At 45.2% G+C, this 24,221-nt stretch overlaps 1 protein-coding gene across 1 annotated transcript; it reads right to left on the bottom strand.

Moving 5' to 3' along the window:
- Nucleotides 1-1,077: 1,077 nt before the first annotated feature.
- Nucleotides 1,078-20,765, bottom strand: TMCO1 (transmembrane and coiled-coil domains 1). Its single transcript, XM_042803796.1, has 7 exons — nt 20,578-20,765; nt 19,052-19,129; nt 15,482-15,541; nt 11,863-11,909; nt 11,143-11,210; nt 6,734-6,878; nt 1,078-1,433 (listed from the first exon to the last, which is right to left on the bottom strand). The coding sequence occupies exons 1-7, from the start codon at nt 20,645-20,647 to the stop codon at nt 1,335-1,337; spliced, it is 567 nt and encodes a 188-aa protein (XP_042659730.1). The 5' UTR covers nt 20,648-20,765; the 3' UTR covers nt 1,078-1,334.
- Between the last annotated feature and the right edge of the window lie 3,456 nt (nt 20,766-24,221).

Here is a 24,221-nt window from a genome sequence, read left to right as displayed (position 1 = left end):
AAAAAAAAAAAAAATATGCAGTTTTAGAGCCAGGAAGCACCAGTATACAGTAGATGCTTTCCTTTACCTGAAAAATACTCATTTTTGAGAGGTAGAGCACTGAATAGAGGTTCCACACTCCTGATTTATCTTTAAATAATCCTATAGAAGTGCCTGATACTTATTAGTGATAATAAATCCAATATTTAGTATTTAACACAGTATCACACATGTTCCTCACTGCCATAAGGTGTTTCAGATTTATCCCCTTGCCCTGTATCTAGTCAAAAACTCCCAGGAAGAGGTACCGCATGATAAACCACTGGTCACAGAAACAGGAAATCAATACCCCTAGGGGTAGTGCCTGCTTCAGGAAATCCACCGGCCTTACTTGAGTGTGGCAGCAAGATTTATTCACCCCTTTTAAACAAGGTGAGCAGGCTGCAGTCAACACAGCTGATCCAGATAGTTACTTGGTGAAGCAGAAGACAGTGTAGAGAGCTCCCCGGACTGAGAAGGAAGCCTTTTAAGATGCATGAACAAAAGTGCTGCCGTCATAACCACTCAGGTGATAAAGTAACAGTAGATGGTACTGACAAAATTTAACAGCTTACTCAAGTTTGAAGGCCAGGTCTGTTTCTGAAACTGAGCAGATTCAGCTTAAGCAAGCAACTTTTACAGAAGACGTATACTGCCACAAAAATCTCTGTGGGGCTGTGCTCTGCCAGGAAGACACAGGCTGACAGTACATCCAGAAACACGTGTCACCTCCAAGGGCAGCCTGGCACGGGGCGGGTTCTGGTGCCTGCAGTCACCTGAACCAATGAAAAACCTCACACCCCCCCTCCCCGCTGCAAATTTTGCAAAGAGAGAAGTAAGCACACCTACTTGCCCAGTTCCCTGCTACACAGGACTATGGCTGGTATGGCTAAGACAAGAGAGTCACTTCACAGCTTGATCATTCTGAATTTTCTAAATTGTCTACTTTGCAGATCTCACTCTTGCCACCTGAGTTGACTTCCATGCTGTAAACTAAATCAACTGCACTACAACAATGTATTTCTACTTGTCTTACAGCACAATTAAGAGACACCTAGATAAACACATGCCCATGCCATTTATTTCTCAGAAACACCAGAAACAAAAGGTCAAGTTATCTTCTGAGAACTTTTCTGGTTTGATGAGCAAACAACTGCTGGTAGAATACTCCAAATGTAAAATTTTTCCAAGACTGTGGCCAATACTGCACAGGCTGTTCTTGGACACGTGAAGCCTGATGCAGAATCCCAGCTTGTTACCTCCCAAAGGCAGTCTTGTGCACTGGTCAGACCTTCCGTGAAGGCTGTAACTGCGCTTTAGGAGAACTTCCCCGCCTGAGGTGGAGGGCCAAGGAACCCCCCCGCTTGCTTGGTGGCAGCCCGGGAAGGAGCAAGACCGAGCATCTTCTGGATGTTCTGCAAAAACAAAAAACAAACAAACAGAAGAGCAGGATAGTGTCAGACCATGGTGATGGAGACAAAGAGGACGAAATCCCAATGCTGCTTACAAGTACAACCTTCCTACTAGTTTTAACAGACTCAGGTTCTCACCCCCGTGGCCTTACCAATCTGTCTACTATGTATTGGATCTCTAACACTATATATTAAAAAAACCTTAGCAGAGCCAGACAACCATCCACAATAGTTACATTTAGAGCTGGGCCACTCTCCCCCACCTCAACAAAAGCCTTCTGATCATTAAATCCACATTTTGGTTGAGGGTTCTTGAGCTACACACCACACATCAGTTAGAAAGTACCTCGTTAATGCCTCTGCACACGTGTTGCTTTAAAATCAACCTACAATTTAACTGCAGTGCACACGCAGGAACAGGCTCCTAACATCTGCTCACAGGCAGAACCAAAGCAGCCCTTGGTTTTCACAAGTTCCAGAAACCACTGTTGATGGCGGCCATCAGAGCCTGAGGGTCTGCAAGCTGGCGAGGAAGGCTCTCTCCTAATGCAGACGGAATTTGGGTCAGCAGCATGGCAACCAGAGTGTGTGCCAAATTCAAGTCAGGAGCTTAGGCACAGAATTAACATGAATGCTAGTAATACAGACAGAACAATGGTTCGGTGGAGACATGCAGTATAACAGGACATATGTAGCAAAACCCAAAAACTGACTATTGGGATGACCTCATCTGCATCTGAGCAAGGGTGGTTCAGTGGAAAACAACAAACAAGGAAAGAATTAAGTAGAAGAGCCAGGCATTAGCTAAAAACTCACAGCAGAATATTTAAATTTTATGTTTTTCTTGATTTCTGCAAAATTCCTTTTAAATTTTGCAACAGTGCAACTACAAAGAGCTATCAGTTCTTTCAGTTTCATCCTTCACTGTAAATAACTACAGCTCAAGATGCTGCTCATGCACTGCTGGCGAAACAGGGACATCTGATGCAAGGGAAAGAAAAACAGTCAACTGTGTCACCAGCTGAGTCCTGGCTATGGAGAAAACAAAAGGAGGAAGGAGGATTCTCTTCAAACCTGAGTGCCCTCTCCAAAATGTCAGGATAGGTCAGCTAGCAAGGTCACAGAGTTCTTGAACTTTTTGATAATGGAAGTAGAATGAACTAAAAAAAAAGGCAGATAGAGCTTCATAATTCCATAGTAGCTAAAGTAATAACAAAAAAAAAAAAAAAAAAAAAAAAAGAATCAGGAATCATTCCAGGTAAAGACTATGGAAAGGAAAGTTTCAGCCCACACACAAGCAAGAAAGTAAACAAGGGGAACACTTGAGAAGAAATTACATTTGGTTTAGTCCATAGCCCACATAAATCAGTCATTGATGCATATTCAGCAACTGAATATATAAGACCATTTCACTGTGGGAGACTCCTTCATGTGGTGTCTGTTCTCAGAGCTTCCTTAGTCAAGAGATAGACAGAAAGGAGAAAACAAAAGAAAGATTCAGCAACACCAGAGGGTGCTGCAGAGTCAGCAGCAGGCACGACCAGGATTCTACCAGCTTTGTACTTGCTCACCCGCAGAGCAGAGCAGAGAACCTAGCAGAGCAGCCCTGGAAGCAAGGACACACGCACTGCCTCCTCCCAGTGCCTTTAAATACCAAGAGAGAAAACTGTGGTGCTAAAGTTTACTCCGTCTGCTTGAACAGTTCCAAGAGGAAGAGAGATTGCAGCTTGTCTGTATGTGGATTCAAGACTAGAATCACTCTCTAGCATTATCCTTCCACAGTAGTCCCCAACTTGCTGTGGAAGGCAGCTAGCCTCCTGCACTAGCTGCAAAGCAAGTTTTGCTGGACAGCAATCCTGAAGTCTAAAACAGCTGGAAACACCAGGGCTGAGGCAAAGTCCAGCAGAAACTTGTCCTGTCTGCTGTGGGTCATGTCTCACAAGGAAGTCTGCAGTTTATATTCAACGCAAACAAGACCACCACCTTCAGGAGCAGGGAGGGAAGACTGTAAGACTTAAGGATCCAAATCTGAGCTCTTCTGAACTTTCCTCAAATGACTGCAGGAAGGACAGGAGCTGCTTCTGCTTTTGTCTTCAAACCCAGAAGGGGCCTCAAAGACAAGGCAGCAAGTGGCTCTCTGCCCCAAGATCAGGCCGTGTGGGAAAGTGCGCTCCTGGCAGTAGAGGTAACTGCTGGCTCCTGTTCCCACTGGATACATTTTTCGGAGAGAAGCAGCCTAACCCACAGTTCAGGCATGTGTGAAAAGGAAGTGAAGACCAGCAAATGCCTGAGGAACAACAGCATATTCCTCTTCGAAAACAGCACAGGTGAAGGCTGGGAGCTCAGAAACAGAAGCAGGGACAGAGGATGTAACCCTGACATTCCGCCTCCCACCCAGCCCAGCAGCAGACTTTCCCAGCCGAAACCCAACAAGCTCAAGGACCCTTGGAAGGCCTCTCCCGGCAACCCTCCTCTCTCCAAACAGGAAGGCAGGAGGAACTAGGGGACAGGATTTACGTGCCAGGGAGAGCTGGGAATAGCGCAAAGGAAGTTACTCACTACGAGTTGACTATTTTGGGAGATGCTGGCCAGGTCACAGGCAACAAGTTTCCTAGTGAGTGTTTGAAGAGTTTATCTCCTCCACATGCCTTAGAACCATATGAAGAGACTGCCTGATGCTGCTATTGCCCACCCCACTAATGTCAGTTTAATGACCATCCAGTTAGTCTCCCCACCCTCACATACTCACCTGCATTTCCCTCCAGGTCACTTTTTTCAAACACACAAGAGCTCCTCTACTTCTGAGCTCCATAGGGACATCTCTCTTCCCTGCCTTCGATCCCTTCACAGGCAGCTCCAGGATTTAAGGGAAGGCTGAGGGATGTACGGCCTCCTTAGTTTGTTTGCAACCCGTTCCCTGACTTCTGGTACATCTCCACTCCTCCTCTTGTGCCAGCAGCATCAAGCCAGACACTAGCTCCCACATCAGTTCTCCTCCCTTGGGCTAACAGCTGTTTTGAAGCTGACCTGGCAAGATTTCCCCTTTTGCACACAGTAAAATGCAAAGGGTCGCAAAGCTTTCATCTCCAAGGTCATTGAAAGCACTGAAAGCAAGTCTTTGGCACCATTTTAAGCCCTTAATTACTTTCTTCCCCTTTCCCCTAGCTTCTCACAGCCCTTCAAAGTCCTCTTCCCAATGCTGTTATCACCTAAGTTCTTACAAAGAGTAATAAAGCCAAGAGGAGGATGCCAGCCATCACAGCTTCAGTTCCTAGCTTTTGCGCAAACCTGGCTGGTCTCTGCCCTTCCCTTCATGCAGCAAGGAGGAAAAAACTGAGCTGACAGCTGGCAAACAACGGGTATAGTTAACCACAATCACATTGATAAGGCAGCACTATGAAGACTACAATCTAATACTTCAGAGCAACACCCTTCTCCAAAGCAGTAAAGTAACATCGGTCCTCCATAGGGCCACCAGCATAAACTCTCAAGCACAAGGGCAATTTTTTTCCAGAATTTCTTTTGAAAGCCCAACCTACTGAACACAGCTCAGCATTTCTGTTCAGAACCAGACTGGACCACCACTCAGTTCATGCCGTCTACTGATTTCGCAATAGGAAATATCAGGAAATACCCAGGACTAGAACTAACCACAGGAATTTTATTTTTGGATAAAAAAAAATCCGTGGGGGATTTCCCAGCAAGGGAGCTCCCCAGTCAACCCAATGGGTGCAGAAAAATCGATGACAGTGCTATTTAGTTTCATATGATAATCTGCAACATTGGAAAGAAGTGACTTCCCATGTAACAGGTGAGTAACATAGAGCAGCACCAGACATGGTTGCCCGAAAGAACAGCATCAGACCACAGCATTCCAGAAATTCAGTGAGGTGATCTTAAGAGCTAAAAAGGTCTCATTTCTTTCAAAGCAGCAAACACTGCTCCAGCTACTGGGAAGTGAAACAAGATTTGTCTTGCAGCAAACAGAATGAGGAAGCCCCTGACCTTTGGTACTCCAAAGCTGGCCCTGCCTGGAGTGAGGGGTGGGCCAGATGACCTCCAGGTGATGCTTTCAACATAAATTATTCTACAATTCATTATCTCCTTTTGCACAGGACCAGACACAGATCCATTTCAGCACAAGCACCCAATACAGAGAGCTATGGAGAATTTGATTCATTAACATGCACTTTGTGACTAAAGGAACTCTCTATTACTAAGCTGCTCCGTCAAGCTCATCCAGACTTCTGACAGCAGCTGGCATAACATGTCACTTCCCTTTGCTGATCTGCTTTAAGTCTTTCTAAGTCCCTTGGTACCCCCCCCCCCGAGGAAAAGCAACAAGTTGGTCAAGGAGAAAAGCAGCAAGAATTCAGGAAGTGAATCAAAGAAAAAGGAAATATAAATACAGACAAACAGATAACTTGCAGCTAGTTGCACCAGCATTCATTGAGCCCCCAGAATCTGTTAATTTATTTCCAGCATACTCTGGGGAAATTTGGCAAAGTAGGCTCCTGGTTGCACTGAGAAGGCCCACTTGTCTTCACCAGCAATTCTGCCACTTAAGTTGCTAGTGAACTTTCCTGAACAGGCACTTCCCTTCTCTTCACTAATGCTTCTCCTCCCAGAAGATTGGGACTAACCAGCTTTTCTGAGGAGCTATGTGTAGCCTACTCTTAGCTTATCATACCAGATCCCCTTTCTGTGTCACATCTCTACCACTGGGAGAGACTCCACACCAAAGGTAAAGTTCTTAAGACTCTGAAAAAAAATCAGGCAGTCAGCAAGAACAGGAAGGACAAACCCAAAAGAACAGGTTTAATTATTTCCTCACTTATTTTAGCAAAATTATGGAATAATTGAACCTTTATAGAACCTCAAGCCACCAAAGAAGTTCGCCCTGAAGATGGTATTATTCTCTTTTCTTGTATTACTGTATAAGTCATGATTACTAAGACGCAGTACTTAGATCGCCTTCTTATGGAGACCATCTCTTGGTATGGCAATCCACAAAGTTATCAGACACACACAAAAGGAAGTAACCCGTTTCTGCCAACTCTACCCTGGCGTCCTGATGCAAGTCTCCAGTCAAATCTTCCCCACTGGTTGAAGATAGTGGCTGTTTTTCTGATCCCATCCTAGAATTGCTTTGAATATGAAACAGGAATGGAGGCAGACACAGAAACCACAAACGGATCAAAGATTATACATGCAAAACTGGACAGCAGTAACAGACTCCTCTTTATGGATCGAAATGTGCTTTCCCTGCTCCAGACATGCAAGAGACACAGCAGTGTACTCACCTGCCTGATAGACATAGTGCAGAGAATGTAGAGGAAGATGAAGGAGCAGTCAGTGTAATCTTCACCCAGAAGGTTGCGGTGCGAGAGACCTTGGATGTAGGAGAGGGGGATAAACGGAAGCTTTGCTACCACTCGGCCATCAAATCTGGAAAAAGAAAGCACTGGATCACAACTGAGGGCAGTAAAAGAGTCTTTGGCTATAGAAAGAACAAATGAGCCCTTTCAACAGGCCACCAGAGCAGACAAGACCATGTGGAAGGCTAAAAAAGCCATGCTGCTTTCTCCAGCCCACTTCTATATACACACTACACCAGGGAGACTAAATACACCTTTCTCCCAAAGCCCTCCACACCCATCATCCACAGAGTAACTAGGCTTCCCTCAATAAGGGTTTTGCCATAGCCAGAAACAAAGTTTCATACCGATTTAAGTAACCAGCTGGACAAGCTGTTATTTCATAAAAGTCTTGGTCAGTGTTTTGCAGTTTACTGGTGCCTTTCAATTAGAAGTCAAATTTAGCAGATCACCTCCCAGAACACAGTCAGCACCTGAATAAAAGGTGGATGACTATCACCCTGCTGTACTGCAGTTACTGCAAGAAGTTGGACTCTTTGCTTTAAGCAAAAGGGCATTTTTTAATCTGAACATAAACCAAAGACACCTTTTCCTTCCCTAGAACAGCTATACTTCTCAGCACAAAAAGGATGCATAAGAGAGCAATCAACAGAATAATTTTAAATACCAACAGTCTTCTCTGCATTAGCTCTGAAGACGAACGCAGTGCAGAGGCAGGATGACAGGACGTATTCCAAGCAGGCTGTTCTGCTCCTGGAACTCCTCCAGGTCCACATTCCAGGGCATCAGGCAGAGTGTGAATTCTGGCCAGTTTGCAAAAATTTCTCCCAACCCAGACAGTCAACCCAATCTTTTGAAGTAAGTGTGTATGATGCCTCATCAGCATGTGTATATTTGGATGTTATTTTCTCTGCATGCACTGATTTTCTAACAGGTGTTTCTTGTTTCAAGAGATCTTAAATGAGCATTCTTTCCTGTGGAGATGCGTTCACACAGCTACAGCTCAAACACACGCCAACTTTGTTTACATCTCACAGGCAGTTTGGCAAAAGAGCTAGGAACGGATGTTTATCTCCCTGTAACATCCCCCCAGCGGCTTAAAATTCTGCGTTATTCCTGCTGTGAGAATGACAAGTACTTCAGCAGTAGCGCCCTGAGGTACCTGATTTAATTCCAACAGCTTTTCACAGCTATCATGAAGGGGTACTGAAACGCACAACTCCGAGTAAGACTGAGAACTGATTGCATTAAAAAGTTTTTGACAAGAGAAAATTGAGGCACGCAGAAGCTGTTTCTCTCCCAGGAGAAATCCCACCTGCTTAGAGGCCACCGCCACGACAGATCTCACTGCCCTAGCATACCTGTTAAGCCACGACAGTCATTCAGCAGCTCATCTTCAACACAGCATTCCACTCTTTGGGTTTAAACCAGATTTCTTGACACTTACATAAGCTTTCAGCACGGTCCACCCTGCTGCCTCATTACTACTCACACCCTAAGAAAGAGAGCCAGCGTACTGGTTTTGGCTGGAATAGAGTTACTTTTCTTCATAGTAGCTACTATGGGGCTGTGTTTTGGATTTGTGCTGAAAACAGTGCTGATAACACAGGGACATTTTCAATACTGTTGAGCAGGGATTACACAGAGCCAAAGCCTTTTCTGCTCTTCACTCCACCAGCAAGCAGGCTGGGGGGGAGGGCACAAGAATTTGGAAGGGGACACAGCCAGGACAGCTGACCCCAACCGACCAAAGGGATATCCCCCCACCATATGGCATCACGCTCAGCATACAGAGCTGGGGGGAGAAGAAGGTAGGGAGGGACGTTGGGAGTGATGGTGGTTTTCTTCCCAAGTCACCATTACGTGTGATGGAGCCTGGCTGTCCTGGGGATGGCTGAGCCCCTGCCTGCCTGTGGGAAGGGGTGAATAAATTCCTTGTTTTGCTTTGCTGGCGTATGTGGCTTTTGCTTTACTTATTAAACTGTCTTTATCTCAACTCATGAGTTTTCTCAGTTTTACTCCTCTGATCCTCCCTCCTATCCCACCCAGAGTGCGCGCGCGGCTCTGTGGGGCTTAGCTGCCAGCTGGGATTAAACCACGACAGCCAGTCATCACAGTAATTTCCATTTTGGCTAAGCTGGTACTTGGCAAAGGTGAGGTACCCAGCCACAGAGCAGCAGCATCTGCATAGTACTTGTCCAAAGGGCAGCACATCGTGCTACTTTCATGCAATTCCTGCTCCTTTTGTCCCCCCAGAGCAATGAACTCATTCAAGAACAGGAAAGGCAAGCAAATGAGGCTACAGCCACTGCAGGTGTCAGCCACCCTTTTCCTCCTTTTCACACCACGCCCATAGCGCCTCCATAGATGACCTGGCAGTAGCAGCTTCCAGAGGAAGCCTAAAAGCTTCCAGAATTCATAACTGAATTACTCTCCTCCTGAGACAAGCAGCTGCTCTTTATGCTATGTCAAGAGAACAACAGCACGTGAGAACCAGCTCCGTCAAACCATTGTATCAGCACCAAACAGCGCAGGTACAACCCACCAAAGCCACCAGATACAAATGTACTGGCTACCTTGTACTGAGACCAGGAGCAAAAATTTAACTATCTAGCCCCAAAGGCCAGACAGCCCAATCTTTAGATTTTGCTTCAATAGCCTTAGCTATTAGCAAGAAAGCTATTTCAACTTGAACAGTCAGTGAGCTCTCTGGACAGTCCTGCTGTTCATGTTCAGGTTCCCCCTAAAGAAAGAGAGGCAGTTAAAGGAAAGATATGTCCAAAAGTTTCACGTCAACTCCCGTGTCTAGTAGCATGGTCTCTGTGAGCAGGAATCCTCAAAAGAGGAACAAGACAAGTACAATTGGTGGTCTTAAAGGAGAAGAAACCAACGAACTAACTTTTTTAGGTTAATATCTATGGAAGGAGGAGCCACAAAGGGCTTAACCAAAATGAAATCCTTCCTGAAGCTCCTGAACTTACAGTCCAGTAGCACTCGTCAGTCACAGCATACTCTGAACTGCCTCTTCCCACTCTAGGAAAGTAGGCAGAGTGGGGTGGTGGGGGTTTTTTAGTTTGTTTTTCAGCTTGTTTCAGGGGCAGAGGTGGTGGTGGTGTCTGTATTGCACCCAAATTGCTATGCAAGCACTTAAAGGCCTCAGGTGCAGCACTGTAAATCCCCCTACAGACACTATGTTGCTTGGCACATGACTCACAACGCGCCTTCATCCCTGTTCAGGGCTGCAGTGAAATGAGACATCAGTGACTCAAGACTGTACCCACATTTTAAAGTCCTCTAATGCTGCGTCCCTCTGCTCAGTTTCACAGCATTCCAGAGAATCCTAGAGCTGAAGTCTGATGAAGCTGAATAAATAAAGAGTCCACACAGTGGCACTTCTGTTATTATATTACCCCCTGTTTGCAATTTATCCACCCACAGATCTGCAGTAAAATAACCATTGACTGTATCCTGGGGACTGCCAGCACAGAGGCCAAAGGTTTCAGTACCCAAGAACATAAATTCCCCTTTGCAGGACAAGTATATTGCCCAGATATTAATGAAGGTTATACTAACCATATTCCTGTCATCTTCAGATTTAACAGCCAATGGGAAGTTCACATTTCAAGACCGAATCAAGTTTTTAAGAAGTCAAGCACAGTCTTTCAGTCTTGCATATCTGAAACAAAGCTGTCTATAACCACAAACCAGTTTGGGCTTTTTCTGTCTTTGTTTAAAACTAGACCTATCCCATGTCATTTTTAAAGCAAAGGAAGATTAGAGCCCATGCCTGGACCTGTTAATATCTTGACTCTGATCACATTAAGTAGGGCAACAACAGACTGCAATTATAGCTCATTTGTAAGGGCAAGGGAGCTGACCCAGTTTTGCTTGTGAGAGCATTCTTTGGTCACACTATTATAGCAAAGCCAAATAAGCTGAAGACTGTAGCTACTTGCCTGACATCTACCAAAGTTGCCCTAATCAAGATGTCTCCAAGCAGGAAGGATGTTAAGAGTTACGTCTAGATTAAATGCAATTTGTTCAATTTGATTGCATTCAGCATGCAGTGTTCCCTCTTGAGCAGAACATGTGTGTGGTGACTGAACAACCGCATCTTCATATGAAAGACTGATCAATTTTATACAGACTAATTATGGTTCTTGGAGGGACTCTGTCACCGTGTGTTGAGTCTATGTGTGTGGCAGGGGGTTTTGGTAGCCTTCTCCTCCACTACACACACCCAGCACACAGTGTAACACTTCAGGTGACAGACAGACAGTAGAGAATATATTCACCATGAAAATTTAAGAAAAATCCAGAAAGTTGATCCTTACATGGAGTTAAACATTCCCATCAAGGCAGTGAAACAGAAGCCAATGGCAAACATGGATTTCATCCGAACCTGCAAGCAGAAAGGACAGAGATAAAACAACAGGCCTGCACTGAGGAATTATGGGCTCACACCATTAAGAACAAGCTTTGTACAACATCACTGTAACCTAGAAGGAAAAAGATGACTCAGAAGACCAGAAGGGTTGTAAAAGTGACCAGAGAACTCCCAGAGAGAAGTCTGGTCAATAGCTGGGTATAAAGGCAGACAGAGTGGACCACTGAGGTGAAGAGTTGCTTCAGGGAGAAAAAAAAAAAAAAAAAAAAAAGTGCTCAAGAATTGTTCTGTTACCTTCCACAGGTTGGGGTTTTCTTTTGCCTTAAGCAGAAACCAACCAATTTTTTTTTTTCTCCTTAAGCAGGAACAACCAATCGGCAGGGGACCATTATGAAGACAGAACTTACAAAAAGAAGTCAGAAAAATTAGTTCTCTGTTAAAAACATCATAAGGCTTATAAAGATGAAAATAGCTAAGGTTGGGCATGAGATGAAGCAGTAACTGCTGGATAGCTCTGTGGCTTGTACTAAAATCTGTAGCTGTTAGAGATAATCTAGAAGGACCTGTCAAGAGGAAAAGCCGTTATGTCTGCCAACTGATCAAACTCTTTCTGTTGGAAAGCTGACTGAAATCCTTAGCAGTAAGGAACTGGCTTTAATTTTCTTACCATTGACAAGTCCCTGTTGTTATTCTTCAGTTTCTCTTCTTGTCTCTCTGGAAAGAGAAAAACAACAGTTAAATCAGTTATACCAACCTAGAAACCAGAGCGTTTTCATTTCCAGGAAGACTTAACCTTCTTGGCTATCCAAACATTTAACACTTCCAAAACCAACTCCAGCTCTCTATGCCAAACAGTATAAAGCAAAAAACTGTACATAGCCAACTGCTTTTCCATCACAGCAACACGCAGCAGAGCAGGCACAAAAGAGGAAGAGGCTAGAATCACACATTCAGCACTTCTGAAAGAAATGCACAGAATATCAAATTTGCTAACTCAACCAACACAGTAGCATGAGCAATGTTGCCAGAAAACAAAGACAGTGCCTCTATATCACACTTCCGAAAGACAGCAGTCTCAATTTGCTGCACACCAGGCTCACCATTATAAATACATTATATAAGGATTTCATTTTGGAGGTGTCTGAAGGGACTCCAAAGCTGTATACAGAGCTGGGAGCTGCACCTCAGCAAGGCTAACATCCTGCTGGTCTTAGTAATGAATTTTGGACCCTTGCCACACCTAAAAGATTCTCCAAAGATGAAAGATGTTTTCTACATCAATTTCAGTAATGAGTGTATTACTATGCTTTGCAGAGAATACTTTAAAACACTACTTTGGAAATGGAGTCTGTCCTTAAGTCATCACAAACTTCAAAGGTGCCCGGTCTCCTGGGAGGGCATTTTCCATGCCCCTCATTGGAGGACCACTCTGGCCTCAAGCATTACCCACCACCCGTCACCTTGCTTGTCGCACATCCCCATCATCCCTTGTCCACTATCCTCCTCTAAGACTGAGGATCCAGAGGGACAGCCAGGGCTTGGAAGCAACTCCTATCTGAAGTAAGGATGTGGACAATGAAGAAATATCCAAAGAACAGTGTGAGCGAAGAAAACAGGGGATGCAGAGGGGCTACCCAGCGTGTGAGTTGTCCAGTGGATCCCTGCTGAAGTTTCAGTACAAGAAGCCCATGGCACAGAGGCTTAATAGTTATCTTTCAAGCCCCTGCTAAATACAGGGACTCACAGTAAGTGTTATGAAAAGCAATTGCAATACCCGTATCCAATTTCTTTGAATCCTCATTGCTATTTTCAATTGCTCCTAACTACAAACCATCCCCTCTGGCAGGAACTTTCCAGACACCTGCTTCCTGACCCAGGTGGAGAGTTTTGTTCTGGGACATTTTAGCAACCACAGGCCAGCTCTTTAGGTATCACATTTGGCACAAATACTTGTTTTTTCCCTCTGCTACATAACTAACCATCTATTTAGATGGGCTAAAGGTTATATAGGGATAAAGAACACAGCCCTGATCCCCCAGTCCACCTGACCTGTTTCTCACCCACTTCTACAAATTCAGAACAGATTCTGGGTGTCTTACCGCCTTACATAAATGGTCTATTCCTGCCCAAGTCATACACAAGCAGCATAGAAATACTTTGCTATACAACTGGGGGGAGGCACAGAGAAAGAGGACTGGATCAACAAGCAGCACCCTGGAGTCCAAAATCTTATTCTGCTCATCGGAACACGAACCGCAAGGATACAGGGATACAGCAGTAATATTATTTGCAAGAATTGCTGGGGTTTTGTTTGTTTGTTTTGCTGTCTAACCAGCACTCATATGGACTCCTGGGAACATCACTGTCTTTTATTCTAGGGGCACATGGACACAGAAAGCAGTAGCAAAGTTTAAGCTAACAAACACACTCCCTTAAGCTGAAATGATAGAAGACTGCACCATGATGTTAAGTGTCCTGTTCCAGCAGTGTGAAAGGTGATTTAGACATAACGTGACTAAAGTTGGTTCATTTTACACTTAAAAATACAAAGTTTGTTAAGTAGGAAACACCAAATTAAGCTTTCCAAACTTTCACCCTACCTCCTTGTGCATATATATGACTCATCCCTTGTGTAACCAAGTAATATCATACACAGACCTCCTGTCTTATTCTGTGCACAAAACAGATGGTAACTGAGGCAGGTCTGTACCATGGCTGTGACTTATCTGTAAAGCCTCGGCAATTTTTTTTTTAACTAGAATGATAGAATTTAAAGGACCTCCAGTACAAGTAAATTTGCTGTTACAACAGTGCTACATCTTGCGGAATGATCTGACATCCAGTAAGTTAATGGGATCAGAGATTTCAAAAGCAATTAACAGCTGTGAGTCATTTTGTGGATGTCCAGCTTGACATTTAGGGCCTGATTTTTCAGAAACACTAAGAATTCAGCTTTGCTTGAAAACAAATGAGACACTGAAGTTATGCAGCACTTGCAGGGAAAAAAAAAAAAAAAAAAAGAAAAAAATCAGTCTTGGTATCTTAGGCTTGGCCAGCAAGCATCATAGCAAACAAAATCAGTGGTCATTTCCTAAGTTCTGTTCTCAGTCCCTTTGTGCTTTGTTTTTCATTTGCAAAACAAGATTATTTCAGTATCTCAAAAAATTGGTGGAGCATCTGGACTCCTCAGATTCTACTGTTTATTAGTTTAGTCCAAGCAGGAGTAAAATATTCTCAGCTAGGAGCATAGGTTGGTGGTGCCCTGCAAAGAAAGTCATTGTCACACACTCAGAAGTGACCATATGTAACAATTGCATGTAACATTAATAAATTGCCTTATCCACCAAGTAGTGTTCATCCCACAGAGGGATTATTCAAGATTAAGAACTGAAAATGCACAAGTGGACGAATTTTGGCTCTTGTCCCTTCAGGAGTCTAACGATAACAGGTTTTATACGTAGGAAGAACTGTTTGAAGATATGTTTATAATTATTCCCAAGCTTTGTACAGATCAAATGACTAATCCAGCTACCTGGTGTTACAGAGGAATGAGGAAACCAACTCCCAGGAGCTCTCAGAAGTGTTCTTTCCATGATCTCTGTAATAATTTAACTGAGCTTTGCTGCACGTTTACTTTAAAGTCCTGCATATAACAGAACTTTTTAAAGTCCGCGTCCATTAAACATCTACCACGCTGTTCTTGCATAGTTCAGTACTTAAAGAGTTACCTTTACCTAGAAAGACTTGAGTTTACTGACAGCAAAGAAGAATGGAAAAATAAATCACTACCTAAAACTGAGCAAAACTAATTTATCAAACTTGAAATAAATCTAAGCGCAGTTACAGTTAACATGCAAACACCTTCAGCTCTGAAGTGTTCAAACTAGGAAAAAAAAAGAAAGATCCAAAAGAATCACCATCATGCAGTTATATAGGTGTTGCAAGCTGACAGTACACTGCAGCAAAGGCCTCTGACAACAAAAGTTAGTAAGAGTCATGGATATCAAGGCTCAAACTAGAAAGAAAGGCAACCAGTCCATCAAGAAGCGCTGCTCCTCTCAGTGACACTGCTTTTCTCTTAATTTGACTAAAACCATCAGGAGGTTAAATGTCTCCTGTCTTGGAAAAGTAAGGCAAAAGTGTTCATGTTCCAGTCATCAGGCCAAGGATCAGCTCTAGTACCAATTTAAATAGATAGTTTTGAAGGAAAATAAAGGATAATCACTTCCATAGTTTCTCAATTTTTCCCTCATTCTTGGGGCACCGCACTCCTTTCCAGGTCTTACCTATTTTCTTTTTCTGCTGTCGGCCTGCTGATTCAGTTATTGTTTCCTTCTTCTTTTCCACTGCCAAGTGAAAAGAAATAAATTCCATCATTTCTGCATAGCGATACTATCACTCTTTTTCCACACACCAAACGAAACATTTTATTTCTCCAGAGAACAGAGGCACAAAAGGAAGCAAGGTATGACTAAGAACATATTCAGAATCAACAAGTTAACAACCACCAAGACTGACTCTGCCAAACACTTAAAAATAATTAAAAAAAAATCAAAACCCTAGATGAGATATCAGAATATTTAAAGGGTTAATTTTAAACTCTGACAAGAGCTCATTGCATTGTTAACTGAGCAGTCTGGGGACAATTTTGGCGCAAATGACCCTTGCTGATTTGTCATTAGTACTAGACAGTACTTTTGATTCAGCAAGTGTAATGAAAAGAGCTTTGTGACAAGCTCTGCTCCTGATTATCTGCAGTGGGAAGCAGAATACAGGAAAGCCTGTGTTCTCGTACATCCCTTCTTCACAGGCAGGCATTCTCAAGGGAAATGCTGTCCAAGCAGTCAGCCACAGCCTGTCCATTCTTCAATTAATTAGTACTGAAGCATTTTCAGTATTTTCAAGCAGGATCCTAAGCTCAAAGTTACTAAAACCCCAAATCAGACACTTACCAAGCATCTGCAAACAACTATTCCTGCAGCAAAAAAAGGTTAACATAAAGCCAGTGTAGTGAACTTGCAACACAGTAAGTGGGCTGCTCACCTGCAAATGCTCTTCTGACAGCAAGAAGAGTTTTTCCACGACGTAGGAAACATTTTAATTTAAGACCTATAACAAGACTACTACAAGAAGTGATGATGATAAAGCATGGCTATGGTGTAACAGAGAGCAGCCCTTTTTCACACTAAACTCAATGTATCTGTACCATATCTACTCCACCAAGGAACAGACTTGGCTCCCTGCTAGCTCACAGGATCAGCTTAGAGACCTGAGCATTAGGACTTTTCTCCTACATGAAGTACTACCTCAGCACAGACCTTCTAGCCTTTATTTCAAAGCACAGGCGAAATAAAGACAGCCAGACTGCCAAGTCACACAAGGATTTGTAGTGCTGCCTTCTGAAATACCGGCGATATGTGTGTCGGTCACAACTGTGAAGAAAACCACACTAACCCAGGCAAGATACCTAAACATTATCTCTTCCGTGGTAATGTAGTAAGACAACTGTTTTGCCCAAAGAGCAAGCATATCTCTGATGGGCAGGCTAGCAGAAGGGGTAAAAACAGAGAAGTCTGTTCAGAGGGAATGCTGAAGAGAGGTGCCAGATGACACAACACACCCAGTGCTCACAGAATGCTCTCTCCATAACCTTCCTTATGCCAAATCCAGCTGGGAGATCCTGATCAGGCCATCCCAACCCTACTCCACATAACCCCGTGGCCCCCAACTCTAAACCCAACTGGAGAACACTGACTGTTTTCAGGCCCACCTATTGCTCCCAGCCCTAGCAAGAGGGCTCCTCCAGACCCCAGCTTCACTCCAGACATCGTTATTGAGCCTTGTGCCCACATCGAGGAACTCTACAGCCCTAATTCCCTTATGGTTCAAGCAGAACAAATAACCGTCAAGCAGTCTCCCAAACATACATGACAACACAGCAGTAATTCTGTAAGGCAGCCTTCAGCCTTGCAAATTTTCCACTACATGTACCTCAGAATACTTACTAAAATCTCTGCAGCAGTCTCAGATAATGCTGCGCTTCTCAATAGAGAAGAGAGGACAGGAAGAGATGAAACTAAGGACTGTGAGTAACAATGTCTACTCAAGCACACTATGTGGCCCACTTGTTTTTGCAAATCCTAAGGATTGCTAGGACTCTCATGGGAGAGCTTCAGGATCTCAAATGTGTTTTTTCCTGTTTCAGACGTGTTAGATAACAGTTGAAAGGTGTGGCTCAAGTGGTCTACTTTGCAAGTTGTCTGTAAGCCATCAGGTCAGCCAAAAGAAAAAAAAAAAACAAAACCAAACAGAAACAACAAAAAAAACCCACCCCACAAAAGTCAAGGCTGAATTTTTAGTGATTCCTTTTTTGTTGTTTTGGGGTGGCTTTTTTTCTTCTTTTTTTTGAGGATGAGGAATCAAACAAGGAGGTTAGAAAATGAGATGCATGAACCTCACATCTTTCCTTTCACAGATTATAGCCCAGATTTCAGGAGAGCTATAAAAACAAACAGCATTAAACTCTTACAGCAATCATTAAACCCCAGAGATTAAACCCTGCTAACTGCTTTTGGAGCTCCACAGTGAAAATACACTAAGACATTAACTCTAAGTTTTCAGCTAGGTTTCAACTACTTCTCTAACTTGCTCTTCTGAGGTTAATTCTACCCTACACATTTTTGTCAGTCAAGTGGGATTAAAGTGAGGCAGGCAGAGATGCAATCCCCATCTGATACTGCTGTGATGACAAAAGCCCCTAATTTAGGAGCTGACACAGGAGCATGACTATACTTCAACTCTTCAGTTTATTTTGCCCAGGGGAAGGCTGGAATAAGCTAGACTAGAAAGAGCACACTTTGATAATACTCTTCTCTCACACATTAAGAGCACTGACATAATGGTGAAATATTTTTAAGGTAGAACCAGCTCAGGTTTGGCCCCAGCTGTTGTACACTGTGCTGTCTCTTATTGCTGCAACTTACGTAGGGTGCATACAGTTGAGTCTGAAAGGTTAGCTGTATTTCTCCTCTGCTTCTTGGCTTCTGACACAGACAGGTCCGTTGAAGCACCCCATGCTCAGACCCTCCCATTTACCACTCCTCTTAATATTCAATGCATATCTTCTGTCTGCTCACCCTCTGCTCCCTTTTCCCTTCCTCCCTCATCAGTTGTTCAACCTTTCCCAGGCCTCTCAGATCTCTTCTCTATGGAAGTAACCCGGAACTCTTTTTTTCTAATCAACTCTATTTGTTTGCAGTTTATACTAGTATAATTTATTTTTTACCAGCTGACAACTCAGACCTTTCTATCATGACTTAGTCTTTAGTCACCCCCACCCTTAATCATCATTTTTACTCTTTACGTACTATGCTTCCTCTCATGGTATTCACTACTCAACCCTAGTTCTTTCTTACTACAGATCTCAAATTCTGCACCGACCTAGAAAAGCAGAAACTGCATCTTTGAACTTATTTTGGGCATCTAAAGGAATCTACGTATACAGACACTGGCTACTCATGTTCATTAAAAAAAAAAAAAAAAGCCAGAAAGCCAGTACTGATCTCTTACTCCCTCCTGTCCTCTGTTAAGAAGAGAAGCAATTCAGACAGTGCAACAGGTCTTTGTTTCTTCCAGCAAAAGACAAGAATTAAGAACAGAAATAAGTCTTCTTAGTACAGATTTGTGTAACTTGTAAAATTAGGCTCCTATGAAGTCCAAACTGAGGAAAGTTCTCTCCCTTAGCAGAACAGGCAGCAGGAATTTCTCGGAGCACAGACTATTCAATTTGACATCTGTTAAAGCAGGATGTAACAGGAGCAATGAGATACATTCACTAATGTCTGAAAAGTACTCACGTTTCTTGCTCTGTTTTTCCACTTCAGCCTTTAATCTCTTGTATTTGTCTGTTCGGTATACCAGCACCCAAGTTATACCTGAAACAAATACTCAGCAGAAACTAGGTAAGTAAAGACCTCTTGCAATAACAGGAATGCAAGTTAGCAAACACATGCAAAAAATATACGTCATGTCTACAAAACCACAATATAATATGGCAAAGGCACCGCAAATCACCAGAAAACTATGTCATCACATTCTTTCAAATCCCTTTCTCAAGTTCCATGTAGCAATGGTGCCTACAAAATAAACACCTTTAGAAGTTACCAGCTACCTTACTGAGCACTGCTGTTTTGTGGGACCCATTCAGTTCCTTCATGCTCAGATTTATCAGCTGTTGCTCACTTTAAAGCCAGGAGTAGGTTAAGAGAATAAATCATGATAACATCTTTGTGTTCTGCATCTTCATAGCACCTAATTAAGGCCTAAGGAATAATTCCTGCTCCTACCAGGACCTGCCCGTTAGTAGTATCACATTTTGAAAAGGCAAATAGAAGAGACCTTGTGAGATTCTCCAGTCTAAATCCTTGCCCTCAAACACAATCAAAACAAGTTAGGCCACAAGTGCAAAGCCAGTGGTTTGTGAACAGTTTAATCTGATCTGTTACACAAAGCTTTTGGTCGTTTTTGGGGGCTTTGGTTTGACAACAGGGCTGTGTTGCTGAGTCCCAGGGATCACCAGCTGCCAAGAAGGGATTGCTGTAGACGCTTCTGAGGTCAACAGTTTTGTTCTGTGAAAGGTAAAGGATATGTACACCATCTAACCCCAAATGCAGTACAGTAGGGCTCCTAAAAAGTAAGTAGCATATTCCACCTGGGACTCTCCCTGCCCTAGAATGGCCAAAACTGGTGTTTTTTACAGCTCAGGGATTAAGGCGATTTGGGGATAGAGCTCAGTGCCAGGAAGATGGAGCAGTCTCTGACTGACTACCCCAAAAAGTAGCTGTCAAACCCTTCCTTGAAAAGCTGCACCTATTTCAACACCGTACCATTTAAAAAGCCTTTTCAAGCAGACCAAGTCACCGCCATTGCAAGTTCGGGAAATTTCTCCACATCCTTCTGACAACAACTACAGAAAAGCACCAGCGTCCTCCTTCAGGCACACTGTTAGCTCATCCTCCCACAGCCTTCCTCCTTTTAGACAAAACAACCCCAATTCCCACCGCTTTGCCTTATAGGCCAGTTTTGTCCAAGAGTTATTCACCGCTGACCTCCGGAGTGCCCAAACACCAGGCCTGCGGTGGCCCTGAGTGGCTGAACCTCGTTTCACACCCTCACCGTCCTGCTCTTCCTCCCGACCCCCGCTCGCTCTCCCGTCCCGTCCCACCCTCCCCCAGCAACCCCGCTCCCCGCCGGCGCTCAGGGGCGACGCGACACAGGCAACCCCGCGCCTTCCCCGGGCGGCACCGCTGGGCCCGGACCGGCGCCGGGGCCTCCCCTGCCCCAGCCCGGCCCCGCCGAAGCGGGGACGCGGCCCGGCGCTCACCCTCGGCCAGCAGCGCCGTACACACGGAGATGAAGACGATGAGGAGGGTGTCGGCGAACATGGTGCTCATGGTGGTACCACCGCCCCCCCCCCCCGCTACCTCGGTAACGCCGCCACGCTCCCGGAAACAGACCCCGCCACCCGGAAGCTACCGGGGGGGGGGCACGTCGCCTAGCAACGGCCGGAAGCAAGCGGCCGCACTTCCTGGAAACGACGCCGGCCAATGCCGCGGGAAGAGCGAGGGGCGGGGAAAGCGCGGGGAGACGCTGCTCTGATTGGGCGAAGCGGCTGTCAGTGCTGGCGGCGGGGCCTCGCCCCTCGCGCAGGCCGGCGGGAGCCTGCCCTGACATGGCGGTGGCGGGGCCCGGGCGCGGCGCTCTCTGGGGAGCGGGGCCGGGGCCAGACGCTTTCCCCCACGGCCGGGGTGGGGCCCGTACTCCTGCCCCAGCACCCCCGCAAGCCTGGGACACCTGGGCAGGGCCAGACGTGAGGTGCCTGCTGCCAGCGCGGCCCTCCCCTCGTCTTGCCGGGCGGCGATGCCCACACGGCTCTGAGCCGCTTCCTGGGGAAGACGCAGGAGGCGTCGGCTTTTCTTGAACATACTCCTCACAACCACGAAGGGGTCGGCTTGGAGCGGCCTTTCTGGTTTCCAAAATGGTGGCCCGGGTTGATTTGCCAATGACACAAACACCCTCTTTCCGCGTAGCAGCAGGAGCCATTTTCAGGGATCCAGTAGTCACAAATATTGCTGCCCACCTTGGACCAGGGTTTGTTGCTGGCCCGTGCGCCCCTCGTACAGCCAGCTGCAGAGTACTGCCATCAGTGATTCAATGGGCTGGGAGCAGGGAAGGAAATCTCACATTAATGTGCGTTGTGATAAATATTCACGGGTGGGATGAGGCTAAGAAGAATGTTAACGAGGACAGTGAAATAATGGCAAGGATTTAGCAGAGAGACTAATTGACTTTTATTGAGGCTCCGGCGGTTACACCTGGAGCAACAGAACTAGACCAAATCCACAAGTTGTAATGGGGTAAGGAGACCTAGAAAGCAGGCATACAGAAAAGGAAACAGGGCAGGCAGGGAAAGGCAGGTTTGTGCCCGTCCTTGTGTGACAGAGGAGTTTGCCGTCAGTGAAGAGTGATGCCCTGTGGGATTACATGCACAGCACTGAGTGAAAATAAGGTAAAAAGCCCCACCATCGCCCTTAAACACGCCATGCAGAAAGACGGTGACAAAACCATAGTTCAGAGAAGGCAGCACAGGTAGTAAGTGAGTGTGAGGTTAGACAGCAAACAAATCTTCCAGAGCCTGGTGACATTTGCATACGAGGAAACGCGAAAGCAACACGCGTGCAGGTGGCTAAGCAATGACTAAGCGTCACTGAAAGTTGCAGCTAAGCACCCTCTGTACCCCGAGGAAAGTCCCAGCGCTGCCTCCGGGCACGTGGAGCTTTCTGCAAGATGGAGGGGAGAACTGCGAGCAACAACTCCTGGCCGTGAGCAACAGGAGTCCAATAGGAGTGGGAGCCATGAAATTAAGGATGGGATACTTCAGTTTAGGGTGAGCAGCAGGAAGATATTAATGGCTGATGGTGCGGCAGGACTCATGTATTTTGTGCCCTGCTGTGTGCCACCTTGTGCACTTGGCTGTGCTGTATGCCGTCCTCCGCCCTCTCTCGCTCTTTTTAGACCTCCCTGGCTTTCCTGACTGTGCGATGTATCACTATCAATCAAGGCAATATTTGGAAATAGTTTCTCTTATACCACTGTGGGAAATGATTCACATGGCATTGGTTATCAATAGTGAACGTGGTCTTTCACAGAACACTTGTGCAGCAGAAGCCAGGCCAGGAGGAAACAATGACATGAACCTCTTTCCTCTCTAGTGTCTGTGCTTTGAACTGGAGGTAGAGGTGACACAGGCTCTTTAATTTCATCCTGTCATTTTGAATTGCGCCAGGATCCTTATCAGCAGGTTTTTTTTCAGACAACAGAAGGCATGTTACTCTCAATGGCATTTCCTTTTAGAAACAGCATTCTGTGCTTTGATCAACGAGTAAAGAACAGATGAAGAATTGAGTGCAGTTTGATTCTATCTAACAAGCCTGGGATATGAGAAAAAGGAAAGCATTTGCTTAATACATGACTCTGGACGCATGAGTTAGGGGCCAGTGTAGTGTACAAACATTCTAGATACAGCAGAGGTAATATTTATGGAGGTAACCTCAAAACCAGTTTATAGAGAGACATGTCCAAACAGGTTTCATATACTGAAGTCTCCAGACTTAAACTGAAGATTAAGTTGCTTTGCGCAGTATGTTAGTGACCGACAGCTAGGAAGAAGGGTGTGTAAAATTCTCAGATAAGTTTTGAAGGAAGATACCACCTAAAACTAACTCGGACTTGGATTTGGTTCATTTCCAGTTTACAGCCCTGGCCTGGTTTTGAAAGAGCCGTTAATGTGATCTGTGCAAGTTGTCCTTGTGTTCTGTAGAAATACACCTTGAATATACTTAGCTGGTACCCCTCGAGGGCCCATCAAGAGGCATTTACTTCTCCTTCCCTCTACAAGCGCATCTGTTCCTGCCACGTGTCAAGCATCTGGTTGAGAAGGGGAAGTGGAGATGGGATGCCACGATGGGCGTCCTGCAGAGATGCTGAACTCTGAGCTGGACAGACGACACAGTCTGAAACAGCTTCAGCACAGCACAGGTTTTTATCTGTCCCCAAGCAGGGCAGCAGAGGGGCTGGCAGCGGAGAGCATAGGCATGGTTGGAGGGGAATTGGGAGCGGTGAGCAGAGAGGGGCTGTGCCTTCCCAGGAGATCCTCTCTCACATCCTGCGTGGTGAGGGCTGGGACGTGGTTCCCGTTTCCACACCTCTTTCACTGTATGGAAGCGGGAAGATAAAAACCTTGATGAAAGTTACGATCCTGTGAACAGGGCTGGGAGGAATCTTTGGGCACTGCTTGGGCCATCCCCTGCCCCAATGCAGGATCAACTCTGCTAAAAACATTCTATACGGGAGCTTACCTAGTGCATTTTTTTTTTTTTTAATCCACAACGGTGGAGAGTCCTTACTCTCCCCAAACCACTTATTCCAGGATTTGACCATTCTCATGCTTCGAAAGTGTCCCTGAATGTCTATCCTGAATTGCCCTTGTTTCAATTTGAGCTGGCAACATTTTGTTCTGATCCCCAGGGGTATGCGAAATGTATTCCCTTCCTGTTTGTGGCAGCTTTTTATGTATTTGTAAACTATTATCATCATGTGTCCCCACAGCCATCTCTTCCCCAGACTAAACTCGCCTGGTTCCTGCCATCCTTCTGCAAAGCCAGACCCCAGGCTGCTCCTGAGACCCCGCTGAATCTCTCCATCAGGCCTCACCTTTCTTGGAACACCGTGCCCAGTGGTGTTGGTACCGGGCAGAGGGTTATCTACCATGTCCTGCCCACTTTTATATGTCCCAGTGGGATGATTGCCTTTTTCACAGCGGCATGGCGTTGACTCTGATGCACTGTACTCAAGGATCTTTATCTGGGAAAGGGCTGGCTGCCCAACAGGTTCCCATCTTGCATTTCCACGGATAATTACCCCAACCTAAGTACAGCACTTGGCACTGGCCCGCGTGGACGCGCACCC

This window comes from Tyto alba, unplaced genomic scaffold (genome assembly GCF_018691265.1).
Source record: "Tyto alba isolate M040663 unplaced genomic scaffold, T.alba_DEE_v4.0 Super-Scaffold_1000006, whole genome shotgun sequence".
Lineage (NCBI taxonomy): Eukaryota > Metazoa > Chordata > Aves > Strigiformes > Tytonidae > Tyto > Tyto alba.
The sequence above is the reverse complement of the archived record's forward strand: the minus strand, read 5'-3'. Positions and strand labels throughout refer to the sequence as shown.

Coding starts and splice junctions, on each gene's coding strand:
- TMCO1 (XM_042803796.1), bottom strand. CDS start 20,647: ATGAGCACCATGTTCGCCGACACCCTCCTCATCGTCTTCATCTCCGTG. Junction 19,130..20,577: donor TACGGCGCTGCTGGCCGAGG/GTGAGCGCCGGG, acceptor TATTTGTTTCAG/GTATAACTTGGGTGCTGGTA. Junction 11,910..15,481: donor ACAGCAGAAAAAGAAAATAG/GTAAGACCTGGA, acceptor TTCTCTTTCCAG/AGAGACAAGAAGAGAAACTG.